The sequence below is a fragment of the Anarrhichthys ocellatus genome, unplaced genomic scaffold, assembly GCF_004355925.1.
Source record: "Anarrhichthys ocellatus isolate YVR2014 unplaced genomic scaffold, GSC_Weel_1.0 scaffold59, whole genome shotgun sequence".
In the NCBI taxonomy this organism is placed as follows: Eukaryota; Metazoa; Chordata; class Actinopteri; order Perciformes; family Anarhichadidae; genus Anarrhichthys; species Anarrhichthys ocellatus.
The window spans coordinates 241,248-260,286 of NW_022280089.1; the positions used below are offsets into that span (position 1 = coordinate 241,248).

Sequence of the window (19,039 nt, forward strand, 5' to 3'; positions counted from 1 at the left end):
AGGAAAAGGACCTTCGGCTGCATCTGTAGCCAGTCGGTCACAGGAGCTGACATGCTGGGACTTGACATGCCAAACTCTCCTGGCTGTTTCATGAGGAAGAAGAGCCAACGCGAGTACTGAGGACTCGCAGGCCTTAAGGAGAGAGGGAGATCAAGGTGGCCCCAGAAAAAAGAGTGTGACAGAGAGTGAGAGAGGATATCTTGTATCTGGATGTTTGCCTCTAAATGCTGCTTTACATTAACATCTCTGTCAGTCAGTATAAAAAAGATGAAAAAAAGATGAATAAGAATCCCTCTTACGTTCCTCACTTACAAAAGTAAAACCTTTGGACCAGGAGAATGTTTTATGATCAATTCCCTGTTGTTTTTTCCCCAAAACTCTTGTTAAGTTTCCTATCTTTAGAATTAGCCTGCAAAACAACAAAGACTCTGCGTATAGTGTAACATGATACATCACCATGTTGGGACTGTATTAATCTACTCAGAGTCTGCCGCTAGTCTTCAGTCTGTGAGGCTGTGCTTACACGTCGCAATGCTTTCAGCATGCTACCATGTTCCCAATGACAATGCTATGATTGTATATTTAGCAGAAAATTACATACGAATTGAGGGGACTTCAAGTTTTAAGACTTTCAAGTTTTGATTTATGATTTTAATTTTTGAAGCGTGAATGCAGCCACCAGAAGTATAAAGCTAATGTTAGGCTAGAAACAAACTACACCACTGTCACATGGACAAAGAGTACAAATCCAAAAAGGGAGCCGGAAGTGCAAAAATGCTGACTCATTTCTCTGTTTTCGGACTCATTCCTGCAGCACGCATGCTGAAGCAATAGCTAGCTAGCCAGCTTGAGTTCTTCGCTATAAGCACCCTTGTAACATTTATGTTGCAGTCAAAAATGTAATTAATCTTAAGAATAAATGCCAAGTTTGTAGGGATCAAATAACTCACCGGGCAAGATTTACAAGATTTACAAGATTTACAAGATTTTGCATTTAGTTGTATAAAATAAAGTTGTAGTCTGTTATGATTTACCCTAATACTGTATATATATAAATACTGTATATACATATACACACACATAGTATATAAACTTCTTAAAAAATAGACATTATTCTTAAGGGAGATGTTACTGGTTTACCCAATAGGTCTTTCAGAAAAAAATTGATTTTCATTTTATTCAATTAAAAAAATAATTTTGTCAAGCTACTGAGAAGAAGTGTGAGGAATAATAGATTTCCAACAAATTATTCAAATTTAACATGAATTCAATCAAAAGTCCCAATACATCTTCTGTGCTGTATCTTGAAGAGGAAAACAAATATCTGATGTTGCAAGATGACTTGTAGCATCTGTCCCATTTGTCATCATTGGGCCAGCGCGGGAAAATGTGTGGATAAAAACTAAATATACAAGCTGGGTACATTTGGACATGAATAAGAAACTTCGAATTGATTTATTTGTCATATTGCTGGAGGCGTTTACTTTTTTTTTTATTTTTCTTTTTTTTAGAAAACTTTATTTAATTTATATCAAATCTACAGTTTCCACAAATACATACATGGTTCACGAGTATACAAACATAAGAACACAAAGACAAAGACAGATACAAGAAAAAGTGCTGTGTGCTTGGGTCAAAAGTCCAACAAATGCCACGGGAGGGACTGGCTCTTATCAATAGTTCTCCTTCTCCTGAGTTCAGTGACGACATGTTTCACCACCATGTTGCCGTCCATTACAGTCTGTTGTATTACCATTATACATCTGGTTTTCCAGATTTTAAAACATGTGATGCTGACAATGAGCTGGTAAAGTTCTCTTTGTTTAACGGACATCTTCTCATCAAACAGAGCAAACATCACAGATTTATAGTTCACATTAAAGACTAGGCCGCGGCCTTGAAGCAAGGCCCAGACCTGTTGCGCTCTGTAGCAGTCTATGAACAGATGATTTTGTGTTTCGTCCTCGTTACAATGCATCATGGGACATTTTTTCATAGTGACATAGCAGCTCCATAACACAGTGGCTCTTACAGCGAGTCTATTCATTGCCATGAGCCATCGGACATCTCTGATGCTCTCCGAGAGATTCTTATCCTTCAAAGTTTTTAGTACTTCCTCACCCTCGCCATCTGTCAAATTGTTATATTTAACGAGTCCACCATGTTTGAAATCGTTGATCTTTTTATAGATAGCTTTACTTGGTAGACTCTTCCAGTTGATACGTAGGTGTTGATAGAGGTTGGCAAAATCTCCGTATAATAACTTGTAGTCAGGGCCCTGTCTCTGTTTCCCCTTTCTCTTCCTCCACATGGAGCCGTCTCCTAACCAGAGGGCGTTTCTGGAGATGGCAGCAGAGACATTTTTAACAAAGGTAATATGTAACCTGACGCCGAGCTCTAGGGCCCCTAACCTACCGTACACTTTACTTTTATACATTAGTTCTCGTTTGGTCACTTCCCTGGTTGTGCCCCAGATTAAGTTCACACACTGTTTATTTAACTGGATGATCATTTTGTTGGATGGAGGAAAAATATTGGATAGAAAAAGTAGTTTAGATAAGATGAAAGTCTTGACTATATTTACTCTGGATTTGTAATTAGTATTTTTGTTTTGCCATTTTTTCACCTCTTCTTTAATTTCACACAACTTGTTTTCCCAATTTCTTTCACTACTTTTACTGTCACAGAATGTTAAACCCAATATTTTTATTTCTGGTTTGACGTTAATGTTAATGTTACATTGATGGTGTTCGTCCCCGATCCAAACTCCCTCTGTTTTGTAATGGTTTAATTTAGCTCCAGATGCGAGTTCATACAGAGATAGGTTGTTCGTTAAAGCATCCATCTCCAGCTGGTTTTTTACGATGACAGTAATGTCATCAGCGTATGCGATGGCTGTAACTTTGGGCATATGACCTACACTTAAACCTGAGGTTAGATGATCCGAGTCTATTTTTTTAATTAGAGGATTGATGGCGAGGATGTATAACGCAGCACTTAGGGGACAGCCCTGCTTCACTCCTCTCTCTACTTGAAAGGTTTCAGTTAAAACACCATTTACATTTACACAGATATTTGATTTAACATACAGACATCTCACCATGTGAATAAAAACATCGGGGAAGCCGTATGACTTCATCAAAGCTCAGAGGTAATCTCTGGAGATGTAATCAAAGGCCTTCTTCTGATCAAGCCCAACAACATCAAAACCTTTTTTATCAGGATCATGTAAGAGTTCTCTTAGTATGCACAAGTTGTCCCACATCAGTCTGCCTTTAATTGCACACGTTTGTTCTTTATCTATAATTTTGTCCAATATTTCATTTAGTCTATTCATAATTATTTTAGCAAGGATTTTATAGTCTGTATTCATAATAGTTAGATGTCTGTAGTTATCCAAATCAGCATCGTCGCCTTTTTTAAACAATAAACATAAAACACCTTGATAAAAGGAGTCTCCCATACAGCCGCTGTTTATACCTTCATTGTACACAGCAGTGAGGAGGTTTAAAACATCTTCATTATATAATTGATAAAACTCAGTGGGCAGACTGTCAGGACCAGGACTTTTACTGATGTTAAGTTGTTGGATAGCCTCCATCACTTCCTCTCTTCTTCTGTCTCCACTAAGATGAGTGAAGTCTAATTCCTTGTATGAGGGCATTGTTTCCAACAGTGTTGACACAGCCTACATCTATGTCTATTCTCTTATATGCATTGACACACAGATTTCTGATTACTTCCCTTTTTTCCTTTTCACAGTAAAAAGTGTCACTTTCATGGTTTTTTATACATTTAATAAATATATCTTGAATTTGTTTTTGACTTGATTTCAGAGCATGAATTACATTCCCTCTGCTATCCGAGTCTGACTGTTTATAGACATTATATAATAACTCATGATTGAAGTTGTTTATTTGTTCCTTAATACTTGTCATAGTTTCCTCGTCTACTGTAGTTTTTTGTTTCTTCTGTTTCAGACTAATGTATTGCTTCATTAATTCATCATAATATATATTTTTTGCTTTATTTAATTCTCTGCATTTGAATTTGAAGAAATTTTTCACTCTATATTTTAATATTTCCCATAATTTAATATTAGATTTGGTTAGAACTTTTACTTGTGTTATTTTTTGTATTTCCTGTTTTAGCTCCTTTAATAAATCTGTATTTTTTAGGCATTGAGTATTTAGTTTCCAGAAGCCTCTACTAGCTGAGGTCCCAGAAGACACCGTTGTTTTTACTAAGAGGTGATCCGAGAAGTCATTTAATAAGGTTCTATAGTTTATTGCTTTGAAGTGTGATGATACATAAATTCTGTCTATACAGGTTTTGGTTTTTGAGTCAAATCTAGTGAATTCATGCCCTGAAGGGTTTACAAATCTACATACATCTATTAATTTAGTTTCTTCACATACTTGTTTTAAAAATTTGCCCTCTGGACTCAGTTTGAAGGGCTTTGTACTATATCTGTCTTTGTCTTCAGTAACTGTGTTAAAATCACCACATAATATAATTTTATAACCTACTGACAATAATTCTCTAAGTTTTTTAAAAAGACCAATTTTTTGGGATTTGTCTGGAGAAGTATAGAGATTTATTATTCTGTGTTTTTCTCCTCTAAAAAGGCAATCTATCATTAAAAGCCTGCCTGGAATAATGTCCCTTCTTCTAATAACAACAACATCATGAGTCTTAAAGAAAATACCGACACCATCAGCCTTGCTCTCACCTATAGATATTACACTTTTACCCTTAGGCCACATGGCGCAGACATTATCAACGTCGTTATTTGTGTTCAGTCTGAGTTCCTGAGTACATAGAATATCAAAGTCAGTGTCCAATAAATACTCAATTTTTTGTTGACGTTTTGGGAGGCGTTTACTGGAACCTCCTCCTCCTCCTGAAGGAGCAGCCCCGGGTCCTGAGACTTGGAGCTGGGGGAGAAGTCTGAGGCAGAGGGTGCTCTATGAGCAAGGCCGACTGAGTCAGTAGAATTTGAAACTGTCCTTGACTGAATGAATCACTGTATCAATGAAGATGAATCATGCTGTATTCAAGTTATTTATTACGAATTGTTTTAGTCGGCGTTCTATGATTACAGTGATCTTCCATGTTAGTGCAACACACTGCTTCAGTCATACATAGTGGACATTCTTTCCAGATGGATTTGAATGTATGGGTAGTAGCACATGGCAGTGATCCACATGATGATGCACACAGTCAGGCTCGAGGATTCCTCTCGTCTAAATGCGCAGGATGATACCGCAGCTCCGATACGGGCTTCACACTCCAACCCACCTTAAAACGGTTACCCTCCGGTGCTGCATTCAGGTCCTACGTGAAAAAACGCAATCATCCTTTTTCGACACAGAATTTAGAAACTTGCAGTTTTGTGCATAAATCCTGATTCCTCAGTACCAAACTAAATAATGTGTCACACATCAACACCTAGAGCCAAGCAATGGTTGTATTACTATCGTAAACGAGCAAGGGGGATTTGCATTGGATGCCCTCACAGGGTAACCACCTGTTAGATTTTGCCAACTGTGGTTGAGATACTACGAAGTCATCGCTTCTAAATAAAGGGTGAACTCATTCATTGAAAAACTGGCCTCTTGTCCTTGTAAAAGGTAGTTTCAGTCTTAATCAATCCTTAGGATGGTTACCATGTTACCACAACAATCATAACTTTTGCCTTCTGTTTGGTATTTTTCCCCTGCAGCATGCTGTAATAATAATAACAGCAATGTCTCAACACTTCTCAACACAAAGTACCTAAAAAACAGATAAAACATAACATAGAAACAGCAATAAAAGAAGAAAAGCACACAAAAGAGTAATCTTTTGCTTCTAACTCTACTATTAAATCGATTAGCTAGTGTTTAAAAACGGGATATCATGATTTTATTTCCAATAATGTCAATTTAAATGCGTTAAGGGTGCAAAGGCCATTAATGAGAAAGCAAGCTGTCTTTCTAGCTGACATGAGCACACTAAGGTGGTGTCCTTTAACTTAAGCATGAAATCTCCGAGTATGACCATGTTCAGTGAACGCAACACTCCATCTGAGAAAGAGACAGCGCAGGTGACCAATCAGCGTCCGGACTTCCTCCCACGCCCATCAATGGAACGAGTGCGGAGGCGGGGCCGCGGTTATCTAGGAGCTCGCGCTTGGTTTCACTGCGTCGTCTGCTCTCGTCTCATTGGCGCAGGTGATCCGTCTCAGGATGCGAGAGGAGAGCGGAGGAGAGGGGAAGAGAGGGGAAAGCGCCGATGGAAAAGTGTCCAGGGCTCGGTTAACAAGAAAACAGGATACCGGCCCGCTTCAGTTCGTCCTGGGACACTCGGCGATGAGAGATTAACCGAAAGGGGCACTTTGAGATATGATGAGGTTTATTTCTGGCCGGCAATAGTACTATGATTTGGTATGTGGCCACTTTGATAGCAAGTGTATTCAGCACCCGAGGAACGGCCGCTCAAGGTGAGTCGAAGTGCAGTATGTGTATCCAATGACGTTTATTGCTCAAGTTTTAACTTAGCTTTTTTTCTTAAAAAAAACCAAAACGTTTTCCCGCTTCTCTGTTTGCTAACTTTGAATATGTCGCTTGTATGTTAAGAAAATGTCACACTCTACGCCATGAAGTTCATACGTGTGTTCACCACCGCACCTGAGCGGAGCCCGGCCGGCGAATGATGAGGGAAACGGGCCGGTTAACCGTGAAATGACTTGTAACACACGGAGGATAAGGAACTCCTTTGGTTAAACCTTTAAAAAAAAGAAAAAAAAAGAAGACAACCTGTTTATTTCCACTGTAATACACCGCGGACATGCGTGTTAAACGGCACTACTGGGGAGTTCTGTCGTTTGTGGCTCCGGGGTGATAGATTGCGGGCTGTTTGGGTTGACATGTCCCTCCCAACATGTGTGAGTTTGCTCGCCTGGAGCTCCAGGACGGTTTTTTTTTTGGACTGCAGCAGCTGGGTTACACTGAGCAGCACACCGGCTTCAAATGCGAAGGCAAATGTGATTGGCATGGTGCGCTGGTGTAGATGTCATACAAATGCTATGAGTGGATGAACCTCTTCGTATGGAGCCGTTCTTTGCCGAAGCAGAGTCTGAGCAGCTGTGTGTCCGTTAGAGGGAGCGCTTTCTGAGGCAACACCTGATCGGGGTGGATTCCAGAGAGAGGCTGCTTCTCAGGCATGTCAAGGGGGATGCAACTTTGATCACTTTGTATGGTGACTTCATGTGAGCTTGAAACAGTTTACTTTATTTCATTTTAACAAATCTGAATGTGCTTTCTTGTAGAGAAGAGCACAGGTTTTTGTTTGACAAGATGGCGCCATAGTCTGGAGATCACCTGCAGCTGACCTCTGACCTCCCCGTAGAGCGCTAAAAGAGAAGGTCATTGTTGTGTCTGAAAGCCGATGGGTCATCTTTCACGACCTCAGAAACAGGGCTGCAACTGGTGATCATTTTCATTACCATCTGTTAATCTATTGCTATTTTTCTATTGTTTGGAATATTAAATATCAGAGAATATAGAAATTTGGCAATGACAATTTCCAAAATCCCCCAAAATAAATATTCCATGGCTTTGTTTGACCAGCTAACAGTCCCAAACCTAATGGTTGAGATTACTGTCATACAACACGAACCAAACACAAGGGAATATAGACATTTGTGAAGCTGAAAGCAGTGAATTTTGATGATAAAATAAATTATTAAATAAATAAAAAATAATTATCTAATGATTGACAATCTATTAATCATCTAACAAAAGCTCTAATACAGCTCTATGCAAAATGACATCATCCCCTAATCCCTGGACTCAACATGCAGCTGAGTGGTGAGAAAGTAGAGCTGCACCTCATCCTAAAAAAAAAAAAGAGGAATCCCTGCTACTTTTACACCTCCCCCCTCCTCCTTCCTCCCCTTCCCTACCACTCATCTTCAAGAGAGAGGAGAGATGGAGGAAAGTGGGGCAGCGGCTGTGCTTCAGCATCACTGATTCACGACGAATGAAGGAGAAGCTTGATGACATCAAACAAGCTTCATGTCGTCACGCTTTCAAACTTTTTTTTCACACCAAAAGTCTTGCAGGTTTTAACGCGTGTTCACTTCCGTTGACATCCCTCTGGCACGCCAACGGGGCCCGGCTACATGTTATGTGCAATTATGTAACGTCCCGCCTAAAGAGGATACACTTAAAGCGTCGTCTGCCAAATGAAGGGGGGGGGGGGCGACTTAGGGAGATGTTTTTAAGCGGCTTCCCTCGTCTCTTCCGTGGTCGGGAGGGCAGGCGACTTGGCAGAAAACGAGCACCGACTTCTGAAGAGCGTCCCTTCAGTTGACCGGCTATGCATGTACGATCCCGTGCTTTAACGTGTCGCTCCTGCGTGTACACGGGCCAACACGCTAGCCGTCGGAAGCGGGTGGCCTTCTGGCCAAGTGCTGCCATCTCCAGCTGGCGTATGGCGAAGCGAGAACCCTGGACCCGAGCCAGACCGTCTCTCTGTTCTCTCCCACTCCTCTCCGGTTTCCTCTCTTCCTCACCTTGTGTCATGCCCTCCCTCCCTCTCACTCCGTCTGACTCAGGTCCTTGCCAACCTCCCTCCGTCTCCCCTCTCTCCTGCTCCTTCCTGTCGCCTTCCTCTTCCGTACACTCGGGTGAACTTGTATCCCTCCAGGTTTCGAGTGGCCTCTCTCTCTCTCTCTCTCTCTCTCTCTCTCTCTCTCTCTCTCTCTCTCTCTCTCTCTCTCTCTCAGCGATGGGCCGGGTAGGCGAGGAGAAGGGAACATGGTGGGCTGTGTTAATGGACGCTCGGGGGTTGCGCTCCACGGCAACCGTCTGCTGCCATACTTGTTACTCCTGCCCACGCACACACACAAAAGCATCCCCTGGGGGGGCAGTGTGTCTGTAACCAGGATCTGAACATATGCCTGCTAACAGGCTTGTTTTTAAATGAAAGCATGTGTTTGAAATTCAATTTCCAGTGTTTTTATCCAAATATCCACTATGAATAGATCCTTTTTGACAGTTTACATTGACTTCGGTATAGTTGTAATTATTTTTTTGGGACGGTGGTAAAAAACAAAAATAAAGGGTTCGTCTGGATCCCTGCTGTCAAATGTAGTTCTTAGAAGTGAAATCAGAATCGGCCAAGAACATTGCAACCGGTGCATCTCTATGTTGGTCTGTATGCGAAACACGACCCTAACCTGAGAGAGTAGTTGTATAGTCTTCCGTGGCTCTGGAGGAGCTTTGTCAAGTCTGCTAGGACTGCACTGACTCCAGTGATTCCACTTACTACAAGTTGCTGCTGTCCAGCCCTCTCTGTTCTCAGCAGCAATAAGAAAACAAGTGGAGATCACTAGTTTCATAAACACTGCAGTCCCAGAGAGGAGAATCAAGACAGGATGAATGATTCTAAGTTAGGAGCCGATAAGGTTTTCTTTGGTGTGGTCAAAGGCTGCGCCACATAACTGAGCCCTCTCTGCCTCCGTTGACGTTGTGCTTATTAGAAACAATAGTGTGGTTTTATTTGCATCAAGGCGGCGAGCGTTCGACTACTTTCCTTAACACTGGTTTTCTTCGTGGACAGTGAACTGAAGACAGCACCGTGGGCTTTTTATAGACCAAGCGGTTCATTGAGATAAATAATCTGCTGATTAATTAGTTCATTTTTGTTAGTTGCAGTCCTAAAAGCTTTGCCAGTAATTCCTCTTCTAACAATTACATCCTTTTCCTTGTCCATGACAATCCATGACTTCCTATATTTGACAAGAATGTTCACTGTCCATGTTTCCATGTTTTTATGCGTGTGATAGAAACAGCAGGTTTTTATTAGTGTTGGTCCTCTAAGCTGATTGGGGAAGTTTTTCGTTTGCATCTCTGACCTCTGACCTCTGCAGACGAATGTATTTACAGCTGGATTCGTTTTTGGTGTGGTCCTTCTCGCTGCATGTCGGCTCTGCGTTTGCGTGGGTGAAACGAGATTATTCTGGAGCCTCCGGAAAACTTTTGAACTTGCGTTTGTGATTCTCTGATGTGTTTTTAGTGTATTTTTGAGTGAAGTGTGTGTGTGTGTGTGTGTGTGTGTGTGTGTGTGTGTGTGTGTGTGAATGGAGCATTTTCTGCCTAATTAATTCTAACTCCCAGAAACTTCTCCCAGTACCCCTTTCTTTCTTATTTTTATGATCCCTACAGTATGATCACTTAATGAGTGTTCTCCCAGTAGGTGGGTGGCTACTTGGCAAAAAAACGAAGCTGCTGACCAAGAAAAGAAGAGACTCGTGTCTCGTTCACAGCATGGATTGCAGTCTTGTGGCTGTTCAGCATTATCTCGTTGTTGAGCCTTCTGTGTGGCTTTTTAAATTAGGAGTGCTCCGAACTGATACATTTATTGATCTGATGCCCCTTTTTATTTCGGATGTAGAATAAACACATTTAATTTCCTTTAAATTCTTCACAATAAAAGTCCTTTCCTCCCCACAGTATAAGCAGACTTGTGTTTTTTTAATAATAGCTGCTTACAAAGCTCTGCATATTCTGTGATAAACATATTTTCCTAGAAATTCTTCTCCCCTTTATTTTTGCTGCTTATTTGTTTTCCCTGCAGTATTAGTAGACTTGTTTTATTGAAGAATAGCTGCTAATTGCTCATAAACATATAAGTCACAATAAAAGTCCCCCGTTATTTTAGCTGCTTACTCTTCTTCCCTGCAGTATTGGTAGATTTGTTTTATTGCAGGATAGCCCCTAACAAATCTCCACATTTTCCTATATAATTTTCACAATAAAAGTCCCCTGATATTTTGTTATTTAAAAGATTTTATTTTGAAGCAGCCAAATCGGGAAGTGTTGGGTTTTAATCAGCTGTTACTGGGTTTCCTCCTCTCTTCTCATTGCTCTTTCGGTAAGGTGGGGAAGATGATGGAGACCTATGTTTAATAGATTGTCCGGATTGTGCCAACATGCATACTATACCTTACCGAAATCAGAACTCAATGCGAGCCAGATTTTTCAGTATAACTTGACAACCTCTCACCGGTTCACTTACATCTTACAACTCCCCCCTGGACTCTACCAGTGGATCAGATGAATGAGCCACGACTCCCATCAGTCTATTTTTATGCTTTTAGGACTTCAAACGAGTTATTTCCTCTCTGGAGTGTACATGTTCTTTAAAGTTCAGCGTGTGTGTGTGTGTGTGTGTGTAGGTGTGCATTGCTTCTCATTGCAGACCAGAGTTGAAACTTGAATCACAGCGAGGTGGCCTGCTCTATGCCCCGTGGCTTTGGATAAATTGTTTCTCTAATTCCAACACTCCACTTCCTGTATTGAGGTCACACATTCTGGTAATCACAGGATGCATCATGGAAGGCCCACTGGTTTTAATTTGTTCCATGAATCTATGAAATGTTTGTTCAGCAGTAAGAAAGTTTCGATGTGATGAGAGCCCATGGGGGCTCCATTTTGCAAGGAAACATATCATTATGAAGGAAAAACAACAACTATCCCCAGACTCACTGGCCAATTATGGATACAAATGTTATCACCCAAACCTTTTCCCATCAATATTGATATACATTTTAAAGGAGGTTGGTATTTCTGTGTAGTTTATTTTAGGTTAAAGATTCCCCCAAGCTTCAGATGGTAGATTGATTGTTGGCACAGAGTACACAGAGTTTAGTGTCACACTTTAACCCTCTGAACCCCACAACCACAATCGCCAAAACTACACAGTTTATCATAGCCAGAAGCTGAAATAATATCATTTCATTATCTTTCTGACCGTCCTTGAACACATCATGTGTGACAAACACTTCCCTCAAGAAAAACAACCAAATTGAAGCTTAAAATTATAATATTTCATCAAAAACACTTAATTTTACATATCTCATTTGAAATTTTTCCCCAAATGAACCGTTTGCTCAAACCAGATTCTGTAAAAGACATTAAATTCAGTGCTCTTCGGCGCAACTTTGAAGCCCTGGTTGACTCAGCTGAGACCAACTGTTACGTGACAAAAATTCTGTGAAACTTCGACTGAAGTGGCTGTTAAATATACAGTATGTAGCATGTGGAGCCTCAATTTCTTTTTTCCAACAACGGTAACACTTGAAACATGTTGGATATAGAGATTCCATTGATTTCCAATTTTTCTTAAATAAATGATCAAATAAATTCAACTTGTGTTTTTTTATTTATTTTGATTGTGCTGTTTCCAGAGAGATGCAGGACTTAGATATTGCAGTGAAAAATGAGGCCACATAAAGTGAAATGTGACAACAGCAAAAAAATGTCATTTTAAAACTGTCTTATCCACTTTGTGGCCAAACGGGGCCTGAAGTAGCCAAAGTATCGCCACACCACCAACATCTTTTTACTTTGTTTATCTTTAACAGCTGTCCTGAGAAGGAGAGGAAGCACTTTTAGCATATGGTGTGTTTAGTGAACTCAATCAACCGGGCAGTAGGGCTCCACTGTCCATGTAAGAGTTATTTTATTGATAAGTCGATTAATCATTTGATCTATAAAATGTCCAAAAATAATAAAAAATGTCTTTTCCGGTTTCTCCGAATCCAAGTTAGCGTCGTCACAATACTGGACAATACATTGAAAAAGATCAATTTTAAATAGCATTTTTGATACCACAGGGAAAAGTTCACAACATCGAGGGCAGTCAATTTTCGATTTTTAATAATCGATAAAAAACGGTGTATTTGCACTGATGCTGTGAAAAATGTGTGTTGATACCGTTTCAAATATTCAGAATAGAAATGTGTTGACACCTGGACAACACCAGTCCAAGGTAGGTCTTCAAATGTCTTGTTGTGTCCGACCAACAGTCCAAACCCACAGAGATCCGGTTCACTCTGATATAAAAGAGAGAAGAGTAGAAGATGCTGAGAATCAGCTGAACGTGGTACCTGCGGTCCACGTACAGCTGCGCGGTAACATCTGCTGTGCTCCTTGTACAGAGGCCTTCATAAAAGCCACCGACCTTTAGATGGCAATCAACCTGATATTCGGGCCAAACAATTGAGACGCTTCACGTGTGGTTTTAGATCCCTGTCAAATATGTGAGCAGTCCACAGACTGTTGGTGTGTTTCTATTTCAGTCCAGTTAACCCAGAAACACACCTGATTACTGCTGTCACTGCTGTCCTCCAGTACTCTGGGAGGGATGTTCCCATTTGTGTTGGGGTCATAGATCAGATTTAGATATTATGACTAAACTTTACTGTATGCACTGCTGTTAACTTTTGTAAATTCGCAACTTAAGAAGCTTTAATAAGCGTGGAATCTTTTTTTTATTGCAGCTGCATTTGTCTGCAGCATCGCTCAGTGTCCTGGTGTCATCGCTTAATTAATTGCTGGAAAGACGGCGTCGCTTATCTAGTATTGCCTTCCTGAGTAACTTCAATTATATATCCCTCTTGAAAGGAGCAGGGAGCCAGCAGAGAAGAATGGTGTAGTTCAACATGGATAAAGACACCATATCTCTTTAGTTGTCTCTCAACTCACGTGAGACCAAAACTTACTCCCTCGTAACCCCCTCACAGCGTCTCCTCACATCTGTGAGGGACTGAAGTAGACTGTGGTGGTTCGTTGTACCGCTCACGATAAAGGGTTTGACTTGGAGCGTCCCTCGCAGCACCATCCCTTCAGAATGGTATTGCTCTCTGGCATTTGCTCTGAATATGCTGTACTCGTGTCCTTTAGCTGACTCATCGTAAAGCTGGCCAGCTCGTAATTGCTGGAGCCCTTCTGCTGCAGTCAGGATGCACAGAATGGACACGACATCACAACGTTGTTACATCGCGACTTGTTTTCACGAGCTGTATACACTGTGTGTAGCAAGCCGCACGTCGGCAGGTATACTACAGCGATAGGAACCCAAAAGTAACTTTTTGCTGTGATTTAATTTTGATAAACAGGTTAAAATGGATGCCAAAATAACAAACCATTAAGCAGTTGTTAAGACATTTTACTCAAAACCAAAAGTCAGTAAGATTCATCACTGTGGGTATCTGTACCAAATATCCCCACCCCCAGATGCCATTGTTATTTTACACAACACAAAACGTTGTTTCCCCGTGTGTAGACAGTGATACAGATATTATCTGATATTATCTATTATAAGATATTATCTATATCTGTGTTTCCCAGAGATTCCGTATATGGACAGGCCAGGAACCCCTTGATTGGAGATGCTGTGTTGAGTTCTATTCCTGTTGGCATGCGATGGTAATATCAAGGCTGGTCTGATTAGCCTCACAGTTTAAACAGCACTTTGTAATAAAAACATGTAAGCGCTTAATAACAGCTTGCATGTTGGAATTGTGCTACTAACTGATAAAACATTGTATCTTGTGCCAGTATGATGAGCACAAATATAACTGTAGCAAATAGATTCCAGGTCTCTGTTGAAGTCCTTTTCCATGTGCGGTTGGTACCTTATTGCAATTTAAGCAGCTTCATATTAATTACAGGTGATGAGTGACTCAGGCTATTGTCACTAAAGGATCTTCTAAAATATGGCTTCAAAAAACAACCCAAACGTGTCAATGACGCAACGTGCTTACTTCTTTATGCAGGGATTTGATTATTCCAACTTCAGCACAAGTGTTCCAACATGTGCGGTGTTGATAGTGCTTAGCTTTACAAATGGGAAACGCATTTCATCAAGTGAAAAAAAAAATATATATATTTAAAGACAGACGTTTGACTCAATCCGCTGCCACGTTGATGCTGGTTTTTTGACGCCTGACAGCAGAAATGATGAAGACACTCCGACGAAGTGCAAAACGCCCCCAGCTGTTCATAAACTAGACCAGAGGATGGATTTGAACATTTTCAGACTTTCTTCTCTCTATTTGGAGGGCTGTGATTACTGGTGTCCTCCTTGAAGTTGTGAGAAAAATAAGTAATTTTTCTGTAAGGTGAAATCCTTTTCTGTGTGCTGTAGTTTATACGCCTCATTAGCATGCAGTTGGGCATATGGACTGACAGACGTACACAGCGGCACGGTCCCTGATGGGCAGAGGCAGCTTTATTCCAGTCAGCAAGCAGGAAGGAACCATGAAGGAGGCAGTTCAGGTGCATGAGGGATTGTGATGGCTGGTCTTACTGCCCAGCTGTCATCATATTTAGGGGTTTAGATAAGGCCACGATGAAGCAGAGACACCCCTGGTCTTTAAGAATAGCTGTGGATGAATTAAAGTTTGGGTGGAGTGTTGAGTCTGGCCTGACGCCACTGCGTCTGTCAGCTCTCCCATTCAGCCTCCCAACAGTCCCGAGATCTTGCAGCCGTCGAGGCAGAGCCGTGGTCCCTCATGAGGCTTGTCATCCTCACTATTATGACATTCACGTTGAACCTTTGAAGTATCTGACATTGTTTGCAGACAATGGCAGTGCATCCTGCCTCCAGTTCGTGTTCAAAGGGAGGCCTTTCTTTGAGTTGACAGTGTGATCTGATCTGCTGAGAGATCCCAGTGTCCAACAGGTCAACAGACTGCCACCATTTAGTCCCATTTTGGTCCCAAATATGACACATTATTTAATAGTTACGACTAGGGTTGGGCGATAAGACGATATATATAGTCAAGCGATATATAAAAATGTGTATTCATTTAAAAAAAAAAAGTATATCGAAAAACCAGCGGCCGGACAGCGTTACGGTAATATACGTCTTTATTACGAGGGTGTGTTTTTTTGGTTTCCTGCTAACATGCATCTTGGTTACTGTCCTGCTCTGTATACTTTCTCTCAATACTGCACTCCCCTCCCCTTCCCTCCCTCCATCCTGAGCCGGCTGGCTTCCTGCCCCGTCTCATTTTACAGCCTAGCCCACTGATGCAGCACAGTCAGCTTCCTCCACGTCGACTTCTCGAGACCCATTAAACATTCATTGGATAGGGCTATAAGATACCTCACTGTAGCCCTCAGCTCTGCTACTCTAAATTCAGCCCAAGATCTGAGCTTTACACTCTTAACCATGATACCGAATGCAAACTTCTATCGGCATGCGTCCCTATGAGAGGAGCAGTAGAAAATGCATGCAATAGACAAAATGATTGATTATGTTGGCGTGGCACACTATACGACACATGATCCTCTCGTGCAGTGTTGGACTACATGGATTGATATAACTTGCAGCGTACCACTGACAGATGAATGTTGTTGTTGGCTGTGATAAGGCCAAAAATATTAACAGCAGCTCATGATCACCAGGATGTTCCTTCTTCATTTATCTGTTGCATCAGAGAAGCTCGAAGAGAACATGTGAGAACAAATCCAACCACCTGAGAGCAAAGTATCCTAGAAACCCAGTCCAGTGTTACCAACTCTTTTCCAATGAAAGTCGCTCGCAGCACTAGCTCCTAAAGGCACTAAATGTAGTCGGCAACACTGACAGCCCCTCCCTTCAGGCCTGCCTCTCAAGCCACTCCCCCAAAATGATCATTATGAACATAAACAACGAACATAGCTGTTGTTAGTACTCACAGCTGACAGACTAGCAGCTTGTGGAAGACTCCGGTGACGATCAATGAGTGAATGGTTCAGAGTGCGATTGGGGTAAACAGGCAGGTAGCCCATCCAATAATTTCCTTCGGCCTGAATGAAATGATTGGAATGATTGGTAATCATTCTAATTCCATTACCATCTCTAGCTTTGATAGTTTAATACTCACAAACTCCGCTAATGAGCTTTACTGGGACCCATGTGTGAGAGGTTTGACCTGGCAACATGAGAAAACAACCCAACTGTCCCGTTCAGGTGTCGCTCCACTCTGGTTGGCACACCGAAGCATGTGACAGCACCTGTTTCCAACTGAGCTCGCCTGCTTCAAACCAGCGACAAGAACAAAGAGTAAAAACACAAAAAAGTAAACGTCTGATGTGAAATATACAAACTTTTTTAAGATAAAAACTTTTGCAATTTGGAACCCGTCGCCTATGGGTCTGACAATTTAGCCTCTGGCTGCAACGGCCAATATTTCTGGGGTTCTAGCATAGCCGATAGATAACCGGGTATCCGGGCCAAGACTTCCTCTTCTGTGCGCCGCTCATTGTTTACGGTCAAATAAGCAACGTGAGACACCACAATATATTTGAGACATCTTCGACCGGATTGTTGAACAAGAAGCCAGCTAATTTGTCAGCTAATGAAAAGTGAAATCGTTGTCAGGTGATAGCCAATTTGTTCCGGGATTGCATTATAGCTAATGTGTTCCACCTCGTTAGTTCTTGACACACAGTGTTTACTTGCATTCAACCAAAGCCCACTCGAACGTGATTGGTCAATAATACTGAGACTACAAACGTAAACCGGAACACTTCCGATACCAAAATCTCGTCCCATCGCCAACAGATTCTCTTCATATGCAGATATGTGTTTGTAGGGATTAAAACTATTGTGTTGTGGTAAGAAGCTGATTAAAAAAATACACTTTCAAGGCCTTTAAAGTAGCTGTGTATTCTCATACAAGCTGCCGTATACATGTACAGTACTTTCAGCCCTCTGCCCATGGCGGTATCCATGACGGCTGCCTCCGAGGTGTCGAGTAACAACTTACTTATTGTTTCGCTGACATGAACTGTTTGTAATCTTTCTATCAAAAGGTCAGAGCACTCTAGCCCAGCTATAAGGAACAATGCAGACACGCGAGGCATCGATGAAGAGCTCTGGTAATTCGGTGAAATGTAGAACAGAGCAGCTTGGAGATAACGTAATGTAAAGGAACAGTGTGCGGTTTCACATGTGGAGGATGCAGGATGCTTCTGGAGGGTAATGGAAAACGGTAGAAGAGAATAGTCAGTGCACTGGGGACACGGGGGGAGCAGGGAATAGCTGTCATGTCCAAATAGAGACATATTAGGGGAGCTGACACCGTATCTCCTCTACCACCAGGTGAAATGTGCTTACTGTGGACATCGGACAGCAGCGTTTTGCAAACAATACAGGATATGTGTCCTACACATCTGCAATGAACCATATTTTAAGCCCTCATGCAGTTGAGTGTCTGCTACAGTTGTAATGTATGCACTTCCTGCCTTTCCTCCTCTGGCCTCTTTCCTTAAATAACATTCATATTTTTGAGTAAAACAGCAGGACTTAATAAAAGTCAGTTTGTAATAAGAATAGAGAAGATTAAACGATGTAGGTCATTATTTCCTTACTGCCAGTTTCAATATGCTGTGCTGTGGTTTACCTTATCTAGTGGGACCTGATGCCGTGACCTTGTCAGAGCAATGACAGCCGCGCATTACTTCCTGATACGCAGCCGCACGCACGTGGAGCTATCCCTTCGGAACAGCCCGAGGCCTGAAGATGGCGGGGGGCTCCTGAGCCCTTTTCCCTTTGTCAGATCTGTTTGTTCATCGATTGTGGTTGGCAAACACGAGTCAGGTCCGGGGGGACGGTCGGTGACTAATCGGAGCGATAGCTCGTATAACTAGAGAGATTTATTTCAGAGCGAGTGCTCCCCTCTGGTTTCTGTCAACCCGTCCTGGATTGTTTCGACGTGTCCGCTGCTAAATTGCAGGTTCAAGGGAAGAAATGTTGGCATGTTTAGCGGCTGTACATGAGCCGCGCCTGTTGAGAGAAATAATGGCTTTTTAAGACCAAATAATGATGACTGCTGTCATTTAATGCTGCATATACACATTTATTCTGCAAGTATGAACCTGCTGATATTGAAGTTGATCCAGCTTGTAGGCCACTCTGTCCAACGGGAAAATAGTTCTGCAATGTTCCTGTGGGTAGGGCTGAGCAATTTATTGATATTATATCAATATCGAGATATGAGACTAGATATTGTCTCCGATTTTTACATATCGTGGCATAAGTGTTTTTTGCTTTAAAGACTGCATTACAGTAAAGTCATGTCCTTTTCTGAACTTACCAGAGTGTTATAGCTGTTCTATTATTTGCCCCTTAGTCATTATATCCAGATTGCTGATGATTATTTATGAAAGAAATCTCAATCTCTGTTAATACTTTGTGAAATCACCAATGGTCA

General features: G+C 41.6%; 1 protein-coding gene across 5 annotated transcripts in view; it reads left to right on the forward strand.

Annotated features, from left to right (window-relative positions):
* Positions 1-6,206: 6,206 nt before the first annotated feature.
* igsf9bb (immunoglobulin superfamily, member 9Bb) overlaps positions 6,207-19,039 on the forward strand; it is a 106,797-nt gene continuing 93,964 nt past the window's right edge. For all 5 annotated transcript variants that reach the window (XM_031871637.1, XM_031871639.1, XM_031871638.1 and 2 more), the window contains exon 1: positions 6,207-6,484. In XM_031871637.1, coding sequence (XP_031727497.1) covers positions 6,421-6,484 — 64 coding nt within the window. In that variant the 5' untranslated portion in view covers positions 6,207-6,420. The remainder of the gene's footprint in view (positions 6,485-19,039) is intronic.